We start from the raw sequence: 22,595 nt of genomic DNA, 5'->3' as shown, positions 1-22,595 counted from the left end.
AAGTGATTGCATGATTCATGTACAGGAAGTTAAGTGATTGCATGATTCATGTACAGGAAGTTAAGTGATTGCATGATTGTTCTACAGGAAGTTAAGTGATTGCATGATTCATGTACAGGAAGTTACGTGATTGCATGATTCATGTACAGGAAATTGAGTGATTGCATGATTCATGTACAGGAAGTTAAGTGATTGCATGATTCATGTACAGGGGGTTAAGTGATTGCATGAATCATGTACAGGAAGTTAAGTGATTGCATGAATCATGTACAGGAAACTAAGTGATTGCATGATTCATGTACAGGAAACTAAGTGATTGCATGATTCATGTACAGGAAGTTAAGTGATTGCATGAATCATGTACAGGAAGTTAAGTGATTGCATGATTCATGTACAGGAAGTTAAGTGATTGCATGATTTTTCTACAGGAAGTTAAGTGATTGCATGATTCATGTACAGGAAGTTAAGTGATTGCATGATTCATGTACAGGAAGTTAAGTGATTGCATGATTGTTCTACAGGAAGTTAAGTGATTGCATGATTCATGTACAGGAAGTTAAGTGATTGCATGATTCATGTACAGGAAACTAAGTGATTGCATGATTCATGTACAGGAAGTTAAGTGATTGCATGAATCATGTACAGGAAGTTAAGTGATTGCATGATTCATGTACAGGAAGTTAAGTGATTGCATGATTTTTCTACAGGAAGTTAAGTGATTGCATGATTCATGTACAGGAAGTTAAGTGATTGCATGATTCATCTACAGGAAGTTAAGTGATTGCATGATTCATGTACAGGAAGTTAAGTGATTGCATGATTCATGTACAGGAAGTTAAGTGATTGCATGATTCATGTACAGGAAGTTAAGTGATTGCATGAATCATGTACAGGAAACTAAGTGATTGCATGATTCATGTACAGGAAACTAAGTGATTGCATGATTCATGTACAGGAAGTTAAGTGATTGCATGAATCATGTACAGGAAGTTAAGTGATTGCATGATTCATGTACAGGAAGTTAAGTGATTGCATGATTGTTCTACAGGAAGTTAAGTGATTGCATGATTCATGTACAGGAAGTTAAGTGATTGCATGATTCATGTAGAGGAAAATAAGTGATTGCATGATTCATGTACAGGAAGTTAAGTGATTGTATGGTTCATGTACATGAAGTTAAGTGATTGCATGATTCATCCACAGGAAGTTAAGTGATTGCATGATTGATGTACAGGAAGTTAAGTGATTGCATGATTCATGTACAGGAAGTTAAGTGATTGCATGATTCATGTACAGGGGGTTAAGTGATTGCATGAATCATGTACAGGAAGTTAAGTGATTGCATGAATCATGTACAGGAAACTAAGTGATTGCATGATTCATGTACAGGAAACTAAGTGATTGCATGATTCATGTACAGGAAGTTAAGTGATTGCATGAATCATGTACAGGAAGTTAAGTGATTGCATGATTCATGTACAGGAAGTTAAGTGATTGCATGATTGTTCTACAGGAAGTTAAGTGATTGCATGATTCATGTACAGGAAGTTAAGTGATTGCATGATTCATGTACAGGAAGTTAAGTGATTGCATGATTGTTCTACAGGAAGTTAAGTGATTGCATGATTCATGTACAGGAAGTTAAGTGATTGCATGATTCATGTACAGGAAATTGAGTGATTGCATGATTCATCCACAGGAAACTAAGTGATTCCATGATTCATGTACAGGAAGTTAAGTGATTGCATGATTCATGTACAGGAAGTTAAGTGATTGCATGAATCATGTACAGGAAGTTAAGTGATTGCATGAATCATGTACAGGAAACTAAGTGATTGCATGATTCATGTACAGGAAACTAAGTGATTGCATGATTCATGTACAGGAAGTTAAGTGATTGCATGAATCATGTACAGGAAGTTAAGTGATTGCATGATTCATGTACAGGAAGTTAAGTGATTGCATGATTGTTCTACAGGAAGTTAAGTGATTGCATGATTCATGTACAGGAAGTTAAGTGATTGCATGATTCATGTACAGGAAGTTAAGTGATTGCATGATTGTTCTACAGGAAGTTAAGTGATTGCATGATTCATGTACAGGAAGTTAAGTGATTGCATGATTCATGTACAGGAAATTGAGTGATTGCATGATTCATGTACAGGAAGTTAAGTGATTGCATGATTCATGTACAGGGGGTTAAGTGATTGCATGAATCATGTACAGGAAGTTAAGTGATTGCATGAATCATGTACAGGAAACTAAGTGATTGCATGATTCATGTACAGGAAACTAAGTGATTGCATGATTCATGTACAGGAAGTTAAGTGATTGCATGAATCATGTACAGGAAGTTAAGTGATTGCATGATTCATGTACAGGAAGTTAAGTGATTGCAGGATTTTTCTACAGGAAGTTAAGTGATTGCATGATTCATGTACAGGAAGTTAAGTGATTGCATGATTCATGTACAGGAAGTTAAGTGATTGCATGATTGTTCTACAGGAAGTTAAGTGATTGCATGATTCATGTACAGGAAGTTAAGTGATTGCATGATTCATGTACAGGAAATTAAGTGATTGCATGATTCATCCACAGGAAACTAAGTGATTCCATGATTCATGTACAGGAAGTTAAGTGATTGCATGATTCATGTACAAGAAGTTAAGTGATTGCATGATTGATGTACAGGAAGTTAAGTGATTGCATGATTCATCCACAGGAAGTTAAGTGATTGCATGATTCATGTACAGGAAGTTAAGTGATTGCATGATTCATGTACAGGAAGTTAAGTGATTGCATGAATCATGTATAGGAAACTAAGTGATTGCATGATTCATGTACAGGAAACTAAGTGATTGCATGATTCATGTACAGGAAGTTAAGTGATTGCATGATTCATGTACAGCAAACTAGGTGATTGCATGAATCATCCACAGGAAGTTAAGTGATGACCCCGAATGCACCACAAGGAAGAGATGATCCAGTATTATCTGCTGCCTAGTGGTTGTTTGAGCACACTGCAGCATGTCCTGCATAGTCTCACTCCTTAATGCTTCAGTTACACGCAGGATTCTCACAGGAATGAGGCCAAAACGCAACCTGACCTAACCTCAGTTTGTTCATGATGAACGTGATGATTATTCGGGACTAATCACAGCAGGACAGTGCAAGTCGATATTTCTTTAATTAGTGGTGTGTGTGTAGTTATTGTATCTGAAAAAGGCCGATACAGATGTGTTATCGGCTCCGATAACAGAATGTTTCTTTGAACGACTAATCAAATCCTGACGGGCGTGGGACAGAAGAAGAAGTCCTACCTTTGATAAAGTGGCGTTACTGGACTTGGCCAGCAGGTCCATTTGGAGGTCAGACGGGAGGGGCATTCCAAATTCAAACCCGCCATACCTGAGGAAAAAAATATGAAGAAAAATGACTATAAATTCCGAACTACAAGCCGCTACTTTTTTTCCCTGCGCTTTGAAACCCGCGGCTTATAAAGCGGTGCATTTGATGTATAGCTTTTTCTTTCCTGACGGCCATGACACAAATAGTTCTCATCAAACACACACCGATACACTTAAATGGTGTGATATAGTCCGCGCTTCTAGTCCTCCATAGCGTGTCTACTCGTATTAATTCTTCATTCATCGCTCCAAGCAACGTTTGTAAGTTTTACATCACAACTAAAACTATTCTTACTCACTAAAGCGTCCCATGTGTGATGTCTGTAGGAGTGTGTTCATGCATATTTGTATGCGCCGTCGTAGCGCAATCAAGCTAGCGTCGTTAGCATTAGCTAATATGCTAACACGTGTTAGTATTATTAAGTTATGATTACATTCTTTTTGTGTTGTTCCAGTTTCACAAATTCTTCAGTAAATTCACTAAAACGTCACCATGGACTTATTGACTCTGTTTAGATGATTGGAGAGCTAGCTTCTGTTTTGTTTCATCAGCCATTTTACTGCCCTGTTACGGACACAATTAAGGTGTGTAAATAAACATTTACCGAATATTTCTGCGTAAATAACTCATTTCACAACAAATATATCTGTGACTAATACTTTACTTATGTGGCTAATATATGGAAAGATATGTTTTCCCTCCTCAACATTTAGTGGGTGTGGCTTAACATTTAGTGGAATTACAATTTAAATGAATAAATAAAATAAATAAAGAATAACATTTAAAAAAATAAATAAATACAATAATGTAAAAAAATTTTGGCCTAAAATTTTGTGGAATTAAAATATAAAATAGTAACAATTAAAAAAAAATTTTAAACACTTTTTAATAATAATAAAAATAAATAAGTAAATAAATACAATTTAAATTAAAATTTAGTGGGTGTGGCTTATATACCGGTGCTCTCTCTAGTCCACAAAATTTTGTGGGTGTGGCTTAAAATGTAGTGGAATTAAAATATAAAAAATAACAAATAAAATAAATAAATCATTATAATAAATAAAACAAATTAATAAAAATAAAATCATTAATAAACAAAAAAAATAAAAAAATGAAAATACAATTTTTAAAATTAAAATTTAGTGGGTGTGGCTTGTATACCGGTGCTCTCTCTTGTCTGTAAAATTAGTGGGTGTGTCTTAAAATTTATTGGAATTAAAATAAAAAATAATAAATCGAATAAATAAATAATAATAATAAATAAATCAAATAAATGAAAATAAAATCATAAATTAAAAAAAACTAAATAAAAATACAATTTTTAAATTGAAATTTAGTGGGTGTGGCCTATATACCGGTGCTCTCTCTCGTCCGTAAAATTAGTGGGTGTGTCTTGAAATTTAGTGGAACTCAAATATAAATTAGTAAATAAAAAAAGTATAAAACTTTTTTTTTTAACAAAAATAAAAAGAAATAAGTAAATAAATGCAATTTAAATAAAAATTTAGTGGCTGTGGCTTACATACCAGTGCTCTCTCTAGTCCATAAAATTTAGTGGGTGTGGCTTAAAATTGAGTGGAATTAAAATTCAAATAAATAAATAAAATAAATATATAACTAAAAAAACAATACGAAAATAAAAAATAAATAAACACAATGAAATCCAAATTCAGTGGGTGTGGCTTATATAGCGGTGCTCTCTCTTGTCTGTAAAAGTAGTGGGTGTGTCTTAAAATTTATTGGAATTAAAATAAAAAATAATAAATCGAATCAATAAATAATAATAATAAATAAAACAAACAAATACAAATAAAATCATGAATAAAAAAAACAAAATAAAAATAAAAATTTTTAAATCAAAATTTAGTGGGTGTGGCCTATATACCGGTGCGCTCTCTCGTCCGTAAAATTAGTGGGTGTGTCTTAAAATTTAGTGGAATTCAAATATAAATTAGTAAATTAAAAAAATAATATTAAAAAAAATATAAAACTTTTTTTTTTTAATAAAAATAAAAATAAATAAGTAAATAAATGCAATTTAAATAAAAAATTAGTGGGTATTGGCTTATATACCAGTGTTCTCTCTAGTCCATAAAATTTAGTGGGTGTAGCTTAAATTTTAGTGGAATTAAAATTCAAATAAATAAATAACAAAAAAAATAATACGAAAATAAAAATAAATAAACACAATGAAATCCAAATTCAGTGGGTGTGGCTTATATAGCGGTGCTCTCTCTAGTCTGTAAAATATGGTGTTCACATTCTATGCAGCAACATCTTCAGTGCAGGTAAACAAGCGGGTATGACCCGGTCTGACCTGTTCCTGATGAAGTTGTTGGCTGTGACCATCAGGTAGTTCTCCACATTGATGCCACTCAGGTTATAAACCGTCTGAGATGACGGGCTCTGTCGACTGGCCGGCTGGAATGTTCCTCCGGGACAAACCTGTGGTGGATTTAGAAGAAGGTAAACATGTTTGGAAGACACGGAGGTGTGGTGCTGCTCACCTGCTGCTGGAGGCTACATTGGCACGCTGACACCTGGCCTGAGATGTTCCCTGCAGACTTCCAGCTGCCGCTTTGTCTCCAGCACAGCCTGAGAAGACAAGTGTGGGATTGAGAGCATGCAGGACAGGACTTGACAGGATGGAGAGGATGAGGACGTCCAAGAGGCGGGAAGAACCAAGCGTGGCAGCTGCAAACACTCCAGTGTGCGCTGCCAAATAAGCAAGGCGGCTGCAAACACTCCAGTGTGCGCCAATAAAAGTGTGTTTACCGCTCTCGCCAGAAGTGAAAGTGAAGATTCTAATATGTCCACAGGTGCTAAACATGTCACACTATTGTAGGCCAAGCTGAATCCGTAGCGAGAGTCGCTACCTGTCAGAGTGAGTCATTGGCACCCACTATGCCAACATAGTCTTTTTAGCTGAATCAGTAGCGAGAGTCGGTACCTGTCATTGGCACCCACTATGCCAACATGGTCTTTTTAGCTAAATCAGTAGCGAGAGTCGGTACCTGTCATTGGCACCCACTATGCCAACATGGTCTTTTTAGCAGAATCCGTAGCGAGAGTCGGTACCTGTCATCGGCACCCACTATGCCAACATGGTCTTTTTAGTTGAATCAGTAGCGAGAGTCGGTACCTGTCATTGGCACCCACTATGCCAACATTGTCTTTTTAGCTGAATCCGTAGCGAGAGTCGGTAACTGTCATTGGCACCCACTATGCCAACATGGTCTTTTTAGCTGAATCAGTAGCGAGAGTCGGTACCTGTCATTGGCACCCACTATGCCAACATGGTCTTTTTAGCTGAATCAGTAGCGAGAGTCGGTACCTGTCATTGGCACCCACTATGCCAACATGGTCTTTTTAGTTGAATCAGTAGCGAGAGTCGGTACCTGTCATTGGCACCCACTATGCCAACATGGTCTTTTTAGCTGAATCAGTAGCGAGAGTCGGTACCTGTCATTGGCACCCACTATGCCAACATGGTCTTTTTAGCAGAATCCGTAGCGAGAGTCGGTACCTGTCATTGGCACCCACTATGCCAACATGGTCTTTTTAGCTGAATCAGTAGCGAGAGTCGGTACCTGTCATTGGCACCCACTATGCCAACATGGTCTTTTTAGCTGAATCAGTAGCGAGAGTCGGTACCTGTCATTGGCACCCACTATGCCAACATGGTCTTTTTAGTTGAATCAGTAGCGAGAGTCGGTACCTGTCATTGGCACCCACTATGCCAACATGGTCTTTTTAGTTGAATCAGTAGCGAGAGTCGGTACCTGTCATTGGCACCCACTATGCCAACATTGTCTTTTTAGCTGAATCCGTAGCGAGAGTCGGTAACTGTCATTGGCACCCACTATGCCAACATGGTCTTTTTAGCTGAATCAGTAGCGAGAGTCGCTACCTGTCATTGGCACCCACTATGCCAACATGGTCTTTTTAGTTGAATCAGTAGCGAGAGTCGGTACCTGTCATTGGCACCCACTATGCCAACATGGTCTTTTTAGCTGAATCCGTAGCGAGAGTCGGTACCTGTCATTGGCACCCACTATGCCAACATGGTCTTTTTAGCTGAATCAGTAGCGAGAGTCGGTACCTGTCATTGGCACCCACTCTGCCAACATGGTCTTTTTAGCTGAATCAGTAGCGAGAGTCGGTACCTGTCATTGGCACCCACTATGCCAACATGGTCTTTTTAGCTGAATCAGTAGCGAGAGTCGGTACCTGTCATTGGCACCCACTATGCCAACATGGTCTTTTTAGCTAAATCAGTAGCGAGAGTCGGTACCTGTCATTGGCACCCACTATGCCAACATGGTCTTTTTAGCAGAATCCGTAGCGAGAGTCGGTACCTGTCATTGGCACCCACTATGCCAACATGGTCTTTTTAGTTGAATCAGTAGCGAGAGTCGGTACCTGTCATTGGCACCCACTATGCCAACATTGTCTTTTTAGCTGAATCCGTAGCGAGAGTCGGTAACTGTCATTGGCACCCACTATGCCAACATGGTCTTTTTAGCTGAATCAGTAGCGAGAGTCGGTACCTGTCATTGGCACCCACTATGCCAACATGGTCTTTTTAGCTGAATCAGTAGCGAGAGTCGGTACCTGTCATTGGCACCCACTATGCCAACATGGTCTTTTTAGCTGAATCAGTAGCGAGAGTCGGTACCTGTCATTGGCACCCACTATGCCAACATGGTCTTTTTAGCTGAATCAGTAGCGAGAGTCGGTACCTGTCATTGGCACCCACTATGCCAACATGGTCTTTTTAGCAGAATCCGTAGCGAGAGTCGGTACCTGTCATTGGCACCCACTATGCCAACATGGTCTTTTTAGCTGAATCAGTAGCGAGAGTCGGTACCTGTCATTGGCACCCACTATGCCAACATGGTCTTTTTAGTTGAATCAGTAGCGAGAGTCGGTACCTGTCATTGGCACCCACTATGCCAACATGGTCTTTTTAGTTGAATCAGTAGCGAGAGTCGGTACCTGTCATTGGCACCCACTATGCCAACATTGTCTTTTTAGCTGAATCCGTAGCGAGAGTCGGTAACTGTCATTGGCACCCACTATGCCAACATGGTCTTTTTAGCTGAATCAGTAGCGAGAGTCGCTACCTGTCATTGGCACCCACTATGCCAACATGGTCTTTTTAGTTGAATCAGTAGCGAGAGTCGGTACCTGTCATTGGCACCCACTATGCCAACATGGTCTTTTTAGCTGAATCAGTAGCGAGAGTCGGTACCTGTCATTGGCACCCACTATGCCAACATGGTCTTTTTAGTTGAATCAGTAGCGAGAGTCGGTACCTGTCATTGGCACCCACTATGCCAACATGGTCTTTTTAGTTGAATCAGTAGCGAGAGTCGGTACCTGTCATTGGCACCCACTATGCCAACATTGTCTTTTTAGCTGAATCCGTAGCGAGAGTCGGTAACTGTCATTGGCACCCACTATGCCAACATGGTCTTTTTAGCTGAATCAGTAGCGAGAGTCGCTACCTGTCATTGGCACCCACTATGCCAACATGGTCTTTTTAGCTGAATCCGTAGCGAGAGTCGGTACCTGTCATTGGCACCCACTATGCCAACATGGTCTTTTTAGCTGAATCACTAGCGAGAGTCGGTACCTGTCATTGGCACCCACTCTGCCAACATGGTCTTTTTAGCTGAATCAGTAGCGAGAGTCGGTACCTGTCATTGGCACCCACTATGCCAACATGGTCTTTTTAGCTAAATCAGTAGCGAGAGTCGGTACCTGTCATTGGCACCCACTATGCCAACATGGTCTTTTTAGCAGAATCCGTAGCGAGAGTCGGTACCTGTCATTGGCACCCACTATGCCAACATGGTCTTTTTAGCTAAATCAGTAGCGAGAGTCGGTACCTGTCATTGGCACCCACTATGCCAACATGGTCTTTTTAGCAGAATCCATAGCGAGAGTCGGTACCTGTCATTGGCACCCACTATGCCAACATGGTCTTTTTAGCTGAATCAGTAGCGAGAGTCGGTACCTGTCATTGGCACCCACTATGCCAACACGGTCTTTTTAGCTGAATCAGTAGCGAGAGTCGGTACCTGTCATTGACACCCACTATGCCAACATGGTCTTTTTAGCTGAATCAGTAGCGAGAGTCGCTACCTGTCATTGGCACCCACTATGCCAACATGGTCTTTTTAGCTGAATCAGTAGCGAGAGTCGGTACCTGTCATTGGCACCCACTATGCCAACATGGTCTTTTTAGTTGAATCAGTAGCGAGAGTCGGTACCTGTCATTGGCACCCACTATGCCAACATGGACTTTTTAGCTTAATCAGTAGCGAGAGTCGGTACCTGTCATTGGCACCCACTATGCCAACATGGTCTTTTTAGCTGAATCAGTAGCGAGAGTCGGTACCTGTCATTGGCACCCACTATGCCTACATGGTCTTTTTAGCTGAATCAGTAGCGAGAGTCGGTACCTGTCATTGGCACCCACTATGCCAACATGGTCTTTTTAGCTGAATCCGTAGCGAGAGTCGGTACCTGTCATTGGCACCCACTATGCCAACATGGTCTTTTTAGCTGAATCAGTAGCGAAAGTCGGTACCTGTCATTGGCACCCACTATGCCAACATGGTCTTTTTAGCTGAATCAGTAGCGAAAGTCGGTACCTGTCATTGGCACCCACTATGCCAACATGGTCTTTTTAGCTGAATCAGTAGCGAGAGTCGGTACCTGTCATTGGCACCCACTATGCCAACATGGTCTTTTTAGTTGAATCAGTAGCGAGAGTCGGTACCTGTCATTGGCACCCACTATGCCAACATGGTCTTTTTAGTTGAATCAGTAGCGAGAGTCGGTACCTGTTATTGGCACCCACTATGCCAACATGGTCTTTTTAGTTGAATCAGTAGCGAGAGTCGGTACCTGTCATTGGCACCCACTATGCCAACATTGTCTTTTTAGCTGAATCCGTAGCGAGAGTCGGTAACTGTCATTGGCACCCACTATGCCAACATGGTCTTTTTAGCTGAATCAGTAGCGAGAGTCGGTACCTGTCATTGGCACCCACTATGCCAACATAGTCTTTTTAGCTGAATCAGTAGCGAGAGTCGCTACCTGTCATTGGCACCCACTATGCCAACATGGTCTTTCTAGTTGAATCAGTAGCGAGAGTCGGTACCTGTCATTGGCACCCACTATGCCAACATGGTCTTTTTAGTTGAATCAGTAGCGAGAGTCGGTACCTGTCATTGGCACCCACTATGCCAACATGGTCTTTTTAGCTAAATCAGTAGCGAGAGTCGGTACCTGTCATTGGCACCCACTATGCCAACATGGTCTTTTTAGTTGAATCAGTAGCGAGTCGGTACCTGTCATTGGCACCCACTATGCCAACATGGTCTTTTTAGCTGAATCCGTAGCGAGAGTCGGTACCTGTCATTGGCACCCACTATGCCAACATGGTCTTTTTAGCTAAATCAGTAGCGAGAGTCGGTACCTGTCATTGGCACCCACTATGCCAACATTGTCTTTTTAGCTGAATCCGTAGCGAGAGTCGGTAACTGTCATTGGCACCCACTATGCCAACATGGTCTTTTTAGCTGAATCAGTAGCGAGAGTCGCTACCTGTCATTGTCACCCACTATGCCAACATGGTCTTTTTAGTTGAATCAGTAGCGAGAGTCGGTACCTGTCATTGGCACCCACTATGCCAACATGGTCTTTTTAGCTGAATCCGTAGCGAGAGTCGGTACCTGTCATTGGCACCCACTATGCCAACATGGTCTTTTTAGCTGAATCAGTAGCGAGAGTCGGTACCTGTCATTGGCACCCACTATGCCAACATGGTCTTTTTAGCTGAATCAGTAGCGAGAGTCGGTACCTGTCATTGGCACCCACTATGCCAACATGGTCTTTTTAGCTGAATCAGTAGCGAGAGTCGGTACCTGTCATTGGCACCCACTATGCCAACATGGTCTTTTTAGCTGAATCAGTAGCGAGAGTCGGTACCTGTCATTGGCACCCACTATGCCAACATGGTCTTTTTAGCAGAATCCGTAGCGAGAGTCGGTACCTGTCATTGGCACCCACTATGCCAACATGGTCTTTTTAGCTGAATCAGTAGCGAGAGTCGGTACCTGTCATTGGCACCCACTATGCCAACATGGTATTTTTAGCTGAATCAGTAGCGAGAGTCGGTACCTGTCATTGGCACCCACTATGCCAACATGGTCTTTTTAGCTGAATCAGTAGCGAGAGTCGGTACCTGTCATTGGCACCCACTATGCCAACATGGTCTTTTTAGTTGAATCAGTAGCGAGAGTCGGTACCTGTCATTGGCACCCACTATGCCAACATGGTCTTTTTAGTTGAATCAGTAGCGAGAGTCGGTACCTGTCATTGGCACCCACTATGCCAACATTGTCTTTTTAGCTGAATCCGTAGCGAGAGTCGGTAACTGTCATTGGCACCCACTATGCCAACATGGTCTTTTTAGCTGAATCAGTAGCGAGAGTCGCTACCTGTCATTGGCACCCACTATGACAACATGGTCTTTTTAGTTGAATCAGTAGCGAGAGTCGGTACCTGTCATTGGCACCCACTATGCCAACATGGTCTTTTTAGCTGAATCCGTAGCGAGAGTCGGTACCTGTCATTGGCACCCACTATGCCAACATGGTCTTTTTAGCTGAATCAGTAGCGAGAGTCGGTACCTGTCATTGGCACCCACTATGCCAACATGGTCTTTTTAGCTGAATCAGTAGCGAGAGTCGGTACCTGTCATTGGCACCCACTATGCCAACATGGTCTTTTTAGCTAAATCAGTAGCGAGAGTCGGTACCTGTCATTGGCACCCACTATGCCAACATGGTCTTTTTAGCTGAATCAGTAGCGAGAGTCGGTACCTGTCATTGGCACCCACTATGCCAACATGGTCTTTTTAGCAGAATCCGTAGCGAGAGTCGGTACCTGTCATTGGCACCCACTATGCCAACATGGTCTTTTTAGCTAAATCAGTAGCGAGAGTCGGTACCTGTCATTGGCACCCACTATGCCAACATGGTCTTTTTAGCAGAATCCGTAGCGAGAGTCGGTACCTGTCATTGGCACCCACTATGCCAACATGGTCTTTTTAGCTGAATCAGTAGCGAGAGTCGGTACCTGTCATTGGCACCCACTATGCCAACATGGTCTTTTTAGCTGAATCAGTAGCGAGAGTCGGTACCTGTCATTGACACCCACTATGCCAACATGGTCTTTTTAGCTGAATCAGTAGCGAGAGTCGATACCTGTCATTGGCACCCACTATGCCAACATGGTCTTTTTAGTTGAATCAGTAGCGAGAGTCGGTACCTGTCATTGGCACCCACTATGCCAACATGGACTTTTTAGTTGAATCAGTAGCGAGAGTCGGTACCTGTCATTGGCACCCACTATGCCAAAATGGTCTTTTTAGCTGAATCAGTAGCGAGAGTCGGTACCTGTCATTGGCACCCATTATGCCAACATGGTCTTTTTAGCTGAATCAGTAGCGAGAGTCGGTACCTGTCATTGGCACCCACTATGCCAACATGGTCTTTTTAGCTGAATCAGTAGCGAGAGTCGCTACCTGTCATTGGCACCCACTATGACAACATGGTCTTTTTAGTTGAATCAGTAGCGAGAGTCGGTACCTGTCATTGGCACCCACTATGCCAACATGGTCTTTTTAGCAGAATCAGTAGCGAGAGTCGGTACCTGTCATTGGCACCCACTATGCCAACATGGTCTTTTTAGCTAAATCCGTAGCGAGAGTCGGTACCTGTCATTGGCACCCACTATGCCAACATGGTCTTTTTAGCAGAATCAGTAGCGAGAGTCGGTACCTGTCATTGGCACCCACTATGCCAACATGGTCTTTTTAGCTGAATCAGTAGCGAGAGTCGGTACCTGTCATTGACACCCACTATGCCAACATGGTCTTTTTAGCTGAATCAGTAGCGAGAGTCGGTACCTGTCATTGGCACCCACTATGCCAACATGGTCTTTTTAGCTGAATCAGTAGCGAGAGTCGCTACCTGTCATTGGCACCCACTATGCCAACATGGTCTTTTTAGTTGAATCAGTAGCGAGAGTCGGTACCTGTCATTGGCACCCACTATGCCAACATGGTCTTTTTAGTTGAATCAGTAGCGAGAGTCGGTACCTGTCATTGGCACCCACTATGCGAACATGGACTTTTTAGTTGAATCAGTAGCGAGAGTCGGTACCTGTCATTGGCACCCACTATGCCAACATGGTCTTTTTAGCTGAATCAGTAGCGAGAGTCGGTACCTGTCATTGGCACCCACTATGCCTACATGGTCTTTTTAGCTGAATCAGTAGCGAGAGTCGGTACCTGTCATTGGCACCCACTATGCCAACATGGTCTTTTTAGTTGAATCCGTAGCGAGAGTCGGTACCTGTCATTGGCACCCACTATGCCAACATGGTCTTTTTAGCTGAATCAGTAGCGAGAGTCGGTACCTGTCATTGGCACCCACTATGCCAACATGGTCTTTTTAGCTGAATCAGTAGCGAGAGTCGGTACCTGTCATTGGCACCCACTATGCCAACATGGTCTTTTTAGTTGAATCAGTAGCGAGAGTCGGTACCTGTCATTGGCACCCACTATGCCAACATGGTCTTTTTAGTTGAATCAGTAGCGAGAGTCGGTACCTGTCATTGGCACCCACTATGCCAACATGGTCTTTTTAGCTGAATCAGTAGCGAGAGTCGGTACCTGTCATTGGCACCCACTATGCCAACATGGACTTTTTAGCTTAATCAGTAGCGAGAGTCGGTACCTGTCATTGGCACCCACTATGCCAACATGGTCTTTTTAGCTGAATCAGTAGCGAGAGTCGGTACCTGTCATTGGCACCCACTATGCCAACATGGTCTTTTTAGTTGAATCAGTAGCGAGAGTCGGTACCTGTCATTGGCACCCACTATGCCAACATGGTCTTTTTAGTTGAATCAGTAGCGAGAGTCGGTACCTGTCATTGGCACCCACTATGCCAACATGGTCTTTTTAGCTGAATCCGTAGCGAGAGTCGGTACCTGTCATTGGCACCCACTATGCCAACATAGTCTTTTTAGTTGAATCAGTAGCGAGAGTCGCTACCTGTCATTGGCACCCACTATGCCAACATGGTCTTTCTAGTTGAATCAGTAGCGAGAGTCGGTACCTGTCATTGGCACCCACTATGCCAACATGGTCTTTTTAGTTGAATCAGTAGCGAGAGTCGGTACCCGTCATTGGCACCCACTATGCCAACATGGTCTTTTTAGCTGAATCCGTAGCGAAAGTCGGTACCTGTCATTGGCACCCACTATGCCAACATAGTCTTTTTAGCTGAATCAGTAGCGAGAGTCGCTACCTGTCATTGGCACCCACTATGCCAACATGGTCTTTCTAGTTGAATCAGTAGCGAGAGTCGGTACCTGTCATTGGCACCCACTATGCCAACATGGTCTTTTTAGTTGAATCAGTAGCGAGAGTCGGTACCTGTCATTGGCACCCACTATGCCAACATAGTCTTTTTAGCTGAATCAGTAGCGAGAGTCGGTACCTGTCATTGGCACCCACTATGCCAACATAGTCTTTTTAGCTGAATCAGTAGCGAGAGTCGCTACCTGTCATTGGCACCCACTATGCCAACATGGTCTTTCTAGTTGAATCAGTAGCGAGAGTCGGTACCTGTCATTGGCACCCACTATGCCAACATGGTCTTTTTAGTTGAATCAGTAGCGAGAGTCGGTACCTGTCATTGGCACCCACTATGCCAACATGGTCTTTCTAGCTGAATCAGTAGCGAGAGTCGCTACCTGTCCGAGTGACTCATTGGCACCCACTATGCCAACATGGTCTTTTTAGCTGAATCAGTAGCGAGAGTCGGTACCTGTCATTGACACCCACTATGCCAACATGGTCTTTTTAGCTGAATCAGTAGCGAGAGTCGCTACCTGTCATTGGCACCCACTATGCCAACATGGTCTTTTTAGTTGAATCAGTAGCGAGAGTCGGTACCTGTCATTGGCACCCACTATGCCAACATGGTCTTTTTAGTTGAATCAGTAGCGAGAGTCGGTACCTGTCATTGGCACCCACTATGCCAACATGGACTTTTTAGTTGAATCAGTAGCGAGAGTCGGTACCTGTCATTGGCACCCACTATGCCAACATGGTCTTTTTAGCTGAATCAGTAGCGAGAGTCGGTACCTGTCATTGGCACCCACTATGCCTACATGGTCTTTTTAGCTGAATCAGTAGCGAGAGTCGGTACCTGTCATTGGCACCCACTATACAAACATGGTCTTTTTAGTTGAATCCGTAGCGAGAGTCGGTACCTGTCATTGGCACCCACTATGCCAACATGGTCTTTTTAGCTGAATCAGTAGCGAGAGTCGGTACCTGTCATTGGCACCCACTATGCCAACATGGTCTTTTTAGCTGAATCAGTAGCGAGAGTCGGTACCTGTCATTGGCACCCACTATGCCAACATGGTCTTTTTAGTTGAATCAGTAGCGAGAGTCGGTACCTGTCATTGGCACCCACTATGCCAACATGGTCTTTTTAGTTGAATCAGTAGCGAGAGTCGGTACCTGTCATTGGCACCCACTATGCCAACATGGTCTTTTTAGCTGAATCAGTAGCGAGAGTCGGTACCTGTCATTGGCACCCACTATGCCAACATGGTCTTTTTAGTTGAATCAGTAGCGAGAGTCGGTACCTGTCATTGGCACCCACTATGCCAACATGGTCTTTTTAGTTGAATCAGTAGCGAGAGTCGGTACCTGTCATTGGCACCCACTATGCCAACATGGTCTTTTTAGCTGAATCCGTAGCGAAAGTCGGTACCTGTCATTGGCACCCACTATGCCAACATAGTCTTTTTAGCTGAATCAGTAGCGAGAGTCGCTACCTGTCATTGGCACCCACCATGCCAACATGGTCTTTCTAGTTGAATCAGTAACGAGAGTCGGTACCTGTCATTGGCACCCACTATGCCAACATGGTCTTTTTAGTTGAATCAGTAGCGAGAGTCGGTACCTGTCATTGGCACCCACTATGCCAACATGGTCTTTTTAGCTGAATCCGTAGCGAAAGTCGGTACCTGTCATTGGCACCCACTATGCCAACATAGTCTTTTTAGCTGAATCAGTAGCGAGAGTCGCTACCTGTCATTGGCACCCACTATGCCAACATGGTCTTTCTAGTTGAATCAGTAACGAGAGTCGGTACCTGTCATTGGCACCCACTATGCCAACATGGTCTTTTTAGTTGAATCAGTAGCGAGAGTCGGTACCTGTCATTGGCACCCACTATGCCAACATAGTCTTTTTAGTTGAATCAGTAGCGAGAGTCGGTACCTGTCATTGGCACCCACTATGCCAACATAGTCTTTTTAGCTGAATCAGTAGCGAGAGTCGCTACCTGTCATTGGCACCCACTATGCCAACATGGTCTTTCTAGTTGAATCAGTAGCGAGAGTCGGTACCTGTCATTGGCACCCACTATGCCAACATAGTCTTTTTAGCTGAATCAGTAGCGAGAGTCGCTACCTGTCATCGGCACCCACTATGCCAACATGGTCTTTCTAGTTGAATCAGTAGCGAGAGTCGGTACCTGTCATTGGCACCCACTATGCCAACATGGTCTTTTTAGTTGAATCAGTAGCGAGAGTCGGTACCTGTCATTGGCACCCACTATGCCAACATGGTCTTTCTAGCTGAATCAGTAGCGAGAGTCGCTACCTGTCCGAGTGACTCATTGGCACCCACTATGCCAACATGGTCTTTTTAGCTGAATCAGTAGCGAGAGTCGGTACCTGTCATTGACACCCACTATGCCAACATGGTCTTTTTAGCTGAATCAGTAGCGAGAGTCGCTACCTGTCATTGGCACCCACTATGCCAACATGGTCTTTTTAGTTGAATCAGTAGCGAGAGTCGGTACCTGTCATTGGCACCCACTATGCCAACATGGTCTTTTTAGTTGAATCAGTAGCGAGAGTCGGTACCTGTCATTGGCACCCACTATGCCAACATGGACTTTTTAGTTGAATCAGTAGCGAGAGTCGGTACCTGTCATTGGCACCCACTATGCCAACATGGTCTTTTTAGCTGAATCAGTAGCGAGAGTCGGTACCTGTCATTGGCACCCACTATGCCTACATGGTCTTTTTAGCTGAATCAGTAGCGAGAGTCGGTACCTGTCATTGGCACCCACTATACCAACATGGTCTTTTTAGTTGAATCCGTAGCGAGAGTCGGTACCTGTCATTGGCACCCACTATGCCAACATGGTCTTTTTAGCTGAATCAGTAGCGAGAGTCGGTACCTGTCATTGGCACCCACTATGCCAACATGGTCTTTTTAGCTGAATCAGTAGCGAGAGTCGGTACCTGTCATTGGCACCCACTATGCCAACATGGTCTTTTTAGTTGAATCAGTAGCGAGAGTCGGTACCTGTCATTGGCACCCACTATGCCAACATGGTCTTTTTAGTTGAATCAGTAGCGAGAGTCGGTACCTGTCATTGGCACCCACTATGCCAACATGGTCTTTTTAGCTGAATCAGTAGCGAGAGTCGGTACCTGTCATTGGCACCCACTATGCCAACATGGTCTTTTTAGTTGAATCAGTAGCGAGAGTCGGTACCTGTCATTGGCACCCACTATGCCAACATGGTCTTTTTAGTTGAATCAGTAGCGAGAGTCGGTACCTGTCATTGGCACCCACTATGCCAACATGGTCTTTTTAGCTGAATCCGTAGCGAAAGTCGGTACCTGTCATTGGCACCCACTATGCCAACATAGTCTTTTTAGCTGAATCAGTAGCGAGAGTTGCTACCTGTCATTGGCACCCACCATGCCAACATGGTCTTTCTAGTTGAATCAGTAACGAGAGTCGGTACCTGTCATTGGCACCCACTATGCCAACATGGTCTTTTTAGTTGAATCAGTAGCGAGAGTCGGTACCTGTCATTGGCACCCACTATGCCAACATGGTCTTTTTAGCTGAATCCGTAGCGAAAGTCGGTACCTGTCATTGGCACCCACTATGCCAACATAGTCTTTTTAGCTGAATCAGTAGCGAGAGTCGCTACCTGTCATTGGCACCCACTATGCCAACATGGTCTTTCTAGTTGAATCAGTAACGAGAGTCGGTACCTGTCATTGGCACCCACTATGCCAACATGGTCTTTTTAGTTGAATCAGTAGCGAGAGTCGGTACCTGTCATTGGCACCCACTATGCCAACATAGTCTTTTTAGTTGAATCAGTAGCGAGAGTCGGTACCTGTCATTGGCACCCACTATGCCAACATAGTCTTTTTAGCTGAATCAGTAGCGAGAGTCGCTACCTGTCATTGGCACCCACTATGCCAACATGGTCTTTCTAGTTGAATCAGTAGCGAGAGTCGGTACCTGTCATTGGCACCCACTATGCCAACATAGTCTTTTTAGCTGAATCAGTAGCGAGAGTCGCTACCTGTCATTGGCACCCACTATGCCAACATGGTCTTTCTAGTTGAATCAGTAGCGAGAGTCGGTACCTGTCATTGGCACCCACTATGCCAACATGGTCTTTTTAGTTGAATCAGTAGCGAGAGTCGGTACCTGTCATTGGCACCCACTATGCCAACATGGTCTTTTTAGCTGAATCAGTAGCGAGAGTCGGAACCTGTCATTGGCACCCACTATGCCAACATGGTCTTTTTAGCTAAATCAGTAGCGAGAGTCGGTACCTGTCATTGGCACCCACTATGCCAACATGCCACTATGCCAACATGCAGATGGTTGTGTTTGACACCAAGTACGCTGCTAAAAAAGGAATATATTTCCCAGCGTTTGAAAGAAAACCTTCCACCTCCTCCCAGGAGGCCAGGGTGTGTAAAACCTCTCCCAGGTCTACTTCTGCCATCTCAGCACTGATTCAGAGGCGGCGAGGGGAAATAAAGGTGAGGTGTTTATGGCATACTAATGAGGTGTTCACACACACACACACACACACACACACACACACACACACACACACACACACACACACACACACACACACACACACACACGTAGCGCTGAGCAGCAGGCATGAAGAGGAGAGAGCTGCTCCACTTGGGAGTGAAATGAAAGCGGAGGCAGGGGAAGAATGAGGATGAGGATGAGGATGAGGAATAAGCTTGGTGGTTACATACTTGTCGTCAAGGCAACTGTTGTCCATCCCAGGGAATGACATCATCTTGTCCACCAGCTGTCCTGACTGCTCATCATGCTGACTGTGGACGTGCAGCACAGAATAAACATGACTCATCACTCATTACCAGCTCACTGATCAGTAGGTCTGGGTTCCCTTTTGCCCCAACAATAAACTCACCCTCCTGACAAGTCCAGATGAGGAAGAGATGATAGACATTTACACATTGTGGTGGTGGTAAGCTACATTCACATATGGTGGTAAGCAAGATCCACAAATAGTGGTGGTGGTAAGCTACATTCACAGAGTGGTGGTGGTAAGCTACATTCAGATATGGTGGTAAGCAAGATCCACAAATAGTGGTGGTGGTAAGCTACATTCACACGGTGGTGGTGGTAAGCTACATTCACATATGGTGGTGGCGGTGGTGGTAGTAAGCTACATTCACATATGGTGGTAAGCAAGATCCACAAATAGTAGTGGTGGTAAGCTACATTCACACAGTGGTGGTGGTAAGCTACATTGACACGGTGGTGGTGGTAAGCTACATTCACATATGGTGGTGGTAGTAAGCTACATTCACATATGGTGGTAAGCAAGATCCACAAATAGTAGTGGTGGTAAGCTACATTCACACGGTGGTGGTGGTAAGCTACATTGACACGGTGGTGGTGGTAAGCTACATTCACATATGGTGGTGGTAGTAAGCTACATTCACAAATGGTGGTAAGCTAGATCCACAAATAGTGGTGGTGGTAAGCTACATTCACACGGTGGTGGTGGTAAGCTACATTCACATATGGTGGTGGTAGTAAGCTACATTCACACATGGTGGTAAGCTAGATCCACAAATAGTGGTGGTGGTAAGCTGCATTCACACGGTGGTGGTGGTAAGCTACATTCACATATGGTGGTGGTGGTGGTGGTAGTAAGCTACATTCACATATGGTCGCTACATTCACACATGGTGGTAAGCTAGATCCACAAATAGTGGTGGTGGTAAGCTACATTCACACGGCAGTGATGGTAAGCTACATTCACATATGGTGGCTACATTCACACATGGTGGTAAGCTAGATCCACAAATAGTGGTGGTGGTAAGCTACATTCACACGGTGGTGGTGGTAAGCTACATTCACACACCATATGTGTTCATGTCCATGTCCATGTCCATGTTCATGTTCATGTCCATGTTTATGTTTATGTTCATGTTAATGTTCATGTATATGTTTATGTTTATGTTAATGTTCATGTCTATGTTCATGTCTATGTTCATGTATATGTTCATGTTCATGTTCATTATGTGCCTGACCGAAGACCACAGTCTGAAATTGTCTTTATTGTCAAGTGATCACGCCATGATTTGCAAGCCCTGAGCTCCAAAATAATTTGGGTTCTAAGGAGCTGGGTTCTAAGGAGCTGGGTGGACCCTCCCCTCCCAGAAAGGAGTTAGTGGCTGAGAAGACTGACCGGAAGAAGGAGTAGCTGGGTCCCAGGTTGTAGAGAGCAGGGCTGAGGTCCAGCTTGGGATAGTGCCGCAGGTCGCTCCTGATGGACCCCAGGCCCATGGCGAACACCACAAACAAGACCGGCAGCAGGATCTGGGAGACCAGACCCTTGTAGTCTCTGCGGCTGTGCTGGAACCTCTTGATCAGTACGGCTTTGATCTGCTGCCAGGCCAAGCACATCCCTTGTGCTTTGGAGGAACTGCTCAGGTCTAGAAAACATGGCGCAAACATCACCAGAGTATTAAGTCGCGGTTCCCAGTTTGAAGGGGATCTGCATTTTTGGGGGGAAATGTTGCCTATCAGGTCTGCTCCTTCTTCTTGGCCGTCGCCTCCTTGCTGTTGTTCAAGCAAGTAGATTTGACGTTCTCCATCTTTATTATTGGAGCAATGCGGTTGTTAAAGTTAAGGATTTTTGTGATTTCTGGTTGTTTGTGAGGACACCCAGGAGATCCATTACAAAAATGAGTTTGTTCCATTTTGGAACGAGGCTGTAAATGTGGAAAAACTGAAGCGCTGGGAATACGTTCCAGATGAACGGTATACTGTATTGTAATACCGTATTTTCCGGACCATACGGCCCATTGCTGTTTTCATACAAAAGGCACACCGGATTATAAGGCGCGTTAAAGGACTCATTTTATTATTATGATTATTTTCTACATGTAGAAGACTTCCTTGTGGTCTACTTAACATGTCATGGTGGTCCTTTGCTCAAAATGTTGCATAGATGATGTTTTACACATCGTTTTCAACTCACTTTCTGACAGTCCCTGTCTTATTTACGTGCCTCTACTTGGACAGCGTCCTCTTTGTTGTAGCGGTGTAGCGTGCAAGGACGGGAGTGGAAGAAGTGTCAAAAGATGGCACTAACTGTTTTAATGACATTCACACTTCACGTCAATCAATAACGGAGCAGCATCTCCTCATATGTGGCTCACGAATGCAACAACAACACCCGTAATGTGTCCCGTGACCGGAACTGTCTGATAAGTAAAGTTCCTTGGGTGAATAATGTCAACTCACTACACCGGTATGTTTTAGTGCGTTCATGGTGAGTTTACTGCGAGATTTAAGTAAGAACTTTACGCTACTTTATATTAGAAAATGACAAAATGAATACCCCATAACAAGAAGATAGACAAAAAGAAGATTATCGACTAAAGTGTTGGCACCGACTACAAAGGCGGATGTGCACACAATTTTAGGATGTATGCAGATCCCAAATACAGATCAGAAGGTACTACAAGGTAAGAAAAGTTGCTTTCGCATAATATTGCAAAACAAAGGGCCAGATAATATGTCTTACATCATTTGGTGTGGCTTCATAACTTACCAAAGTCCTACTAAAATACAAACCCCGTTTCCATATGAGTTGGGAAATTGTGTTAGATGTAAATATAAACGGAATACAATGATTTGCAAATCCTTTTCAACGCATATTCAGTTGAATATGCTACAAAGACAA

At 43.7% G+C, this 22,595-nt stretch overlaps 1 protein-coding gene across 2 annotated transcripts in view; it reads right to left on the bottom strand.

Annotated features, from left to right (window-relative positions):
• Nucleotides 1-22,595, bottom strand: part of abca12 (ATP-binding cassette, sub-family A (ABC1), member 12) — a 195,721-nt gene that overhangs the window by 37,145 nt on the left and 135,981 nt on the right. For both annotated transcript variants that reach the window (XM_061879994.1, XM_061879995.1), the window contains 5 exons: nucleotides 21,093-21,339; nucleotides 19,624-19,704; nucleotides 5,916-6,003; nucleotides 5,726-5,853; nucleotides 3,321-3,408 (listed from right to left, as the gene is read on the bottom strand). In XM_061879994.1, the coding sequence (XP_061735978.1) occupies nucleotides 3,321-3,408; nucleotides 5,726-5,853; nucleotides 5,916-6,003; nucleotides 19,624-19,704; nucleotides 21,093-21,339 (632 nt within the window). The remainder of the gene's footprint in view (nucleotides 1-3,320; nucleotides 3,409-5,725; nucleotides 5,854-5,915; nucleotides 6,004-19,623; nucleotides 19,705-21,092; nucleotides 21,340-22,595) is intronic.

This window comes from Nerophis ophidion, linkage group LG19 (assembly GCF_033978795.1).
Source record: "Nerophis ophidion isolate RoL-2023_Sa linkage group LG19, RoL_Noph_v1.0, whole genome shotgun sequence".
In the NCBI taxonomy this organism is placed as follows: domain Eukaryota; kingdom Metazoa; phylum Chordata; class Actinopteri; order Syngnathiformes; family Syngnathidae; genus Nerophis; species Nerophis ophidion.
The sequence above is the reverse complement of the archived record's forward strand: the minus strand, read 5'-3'. Positions and strand labels throughout refer to the sequence as shown.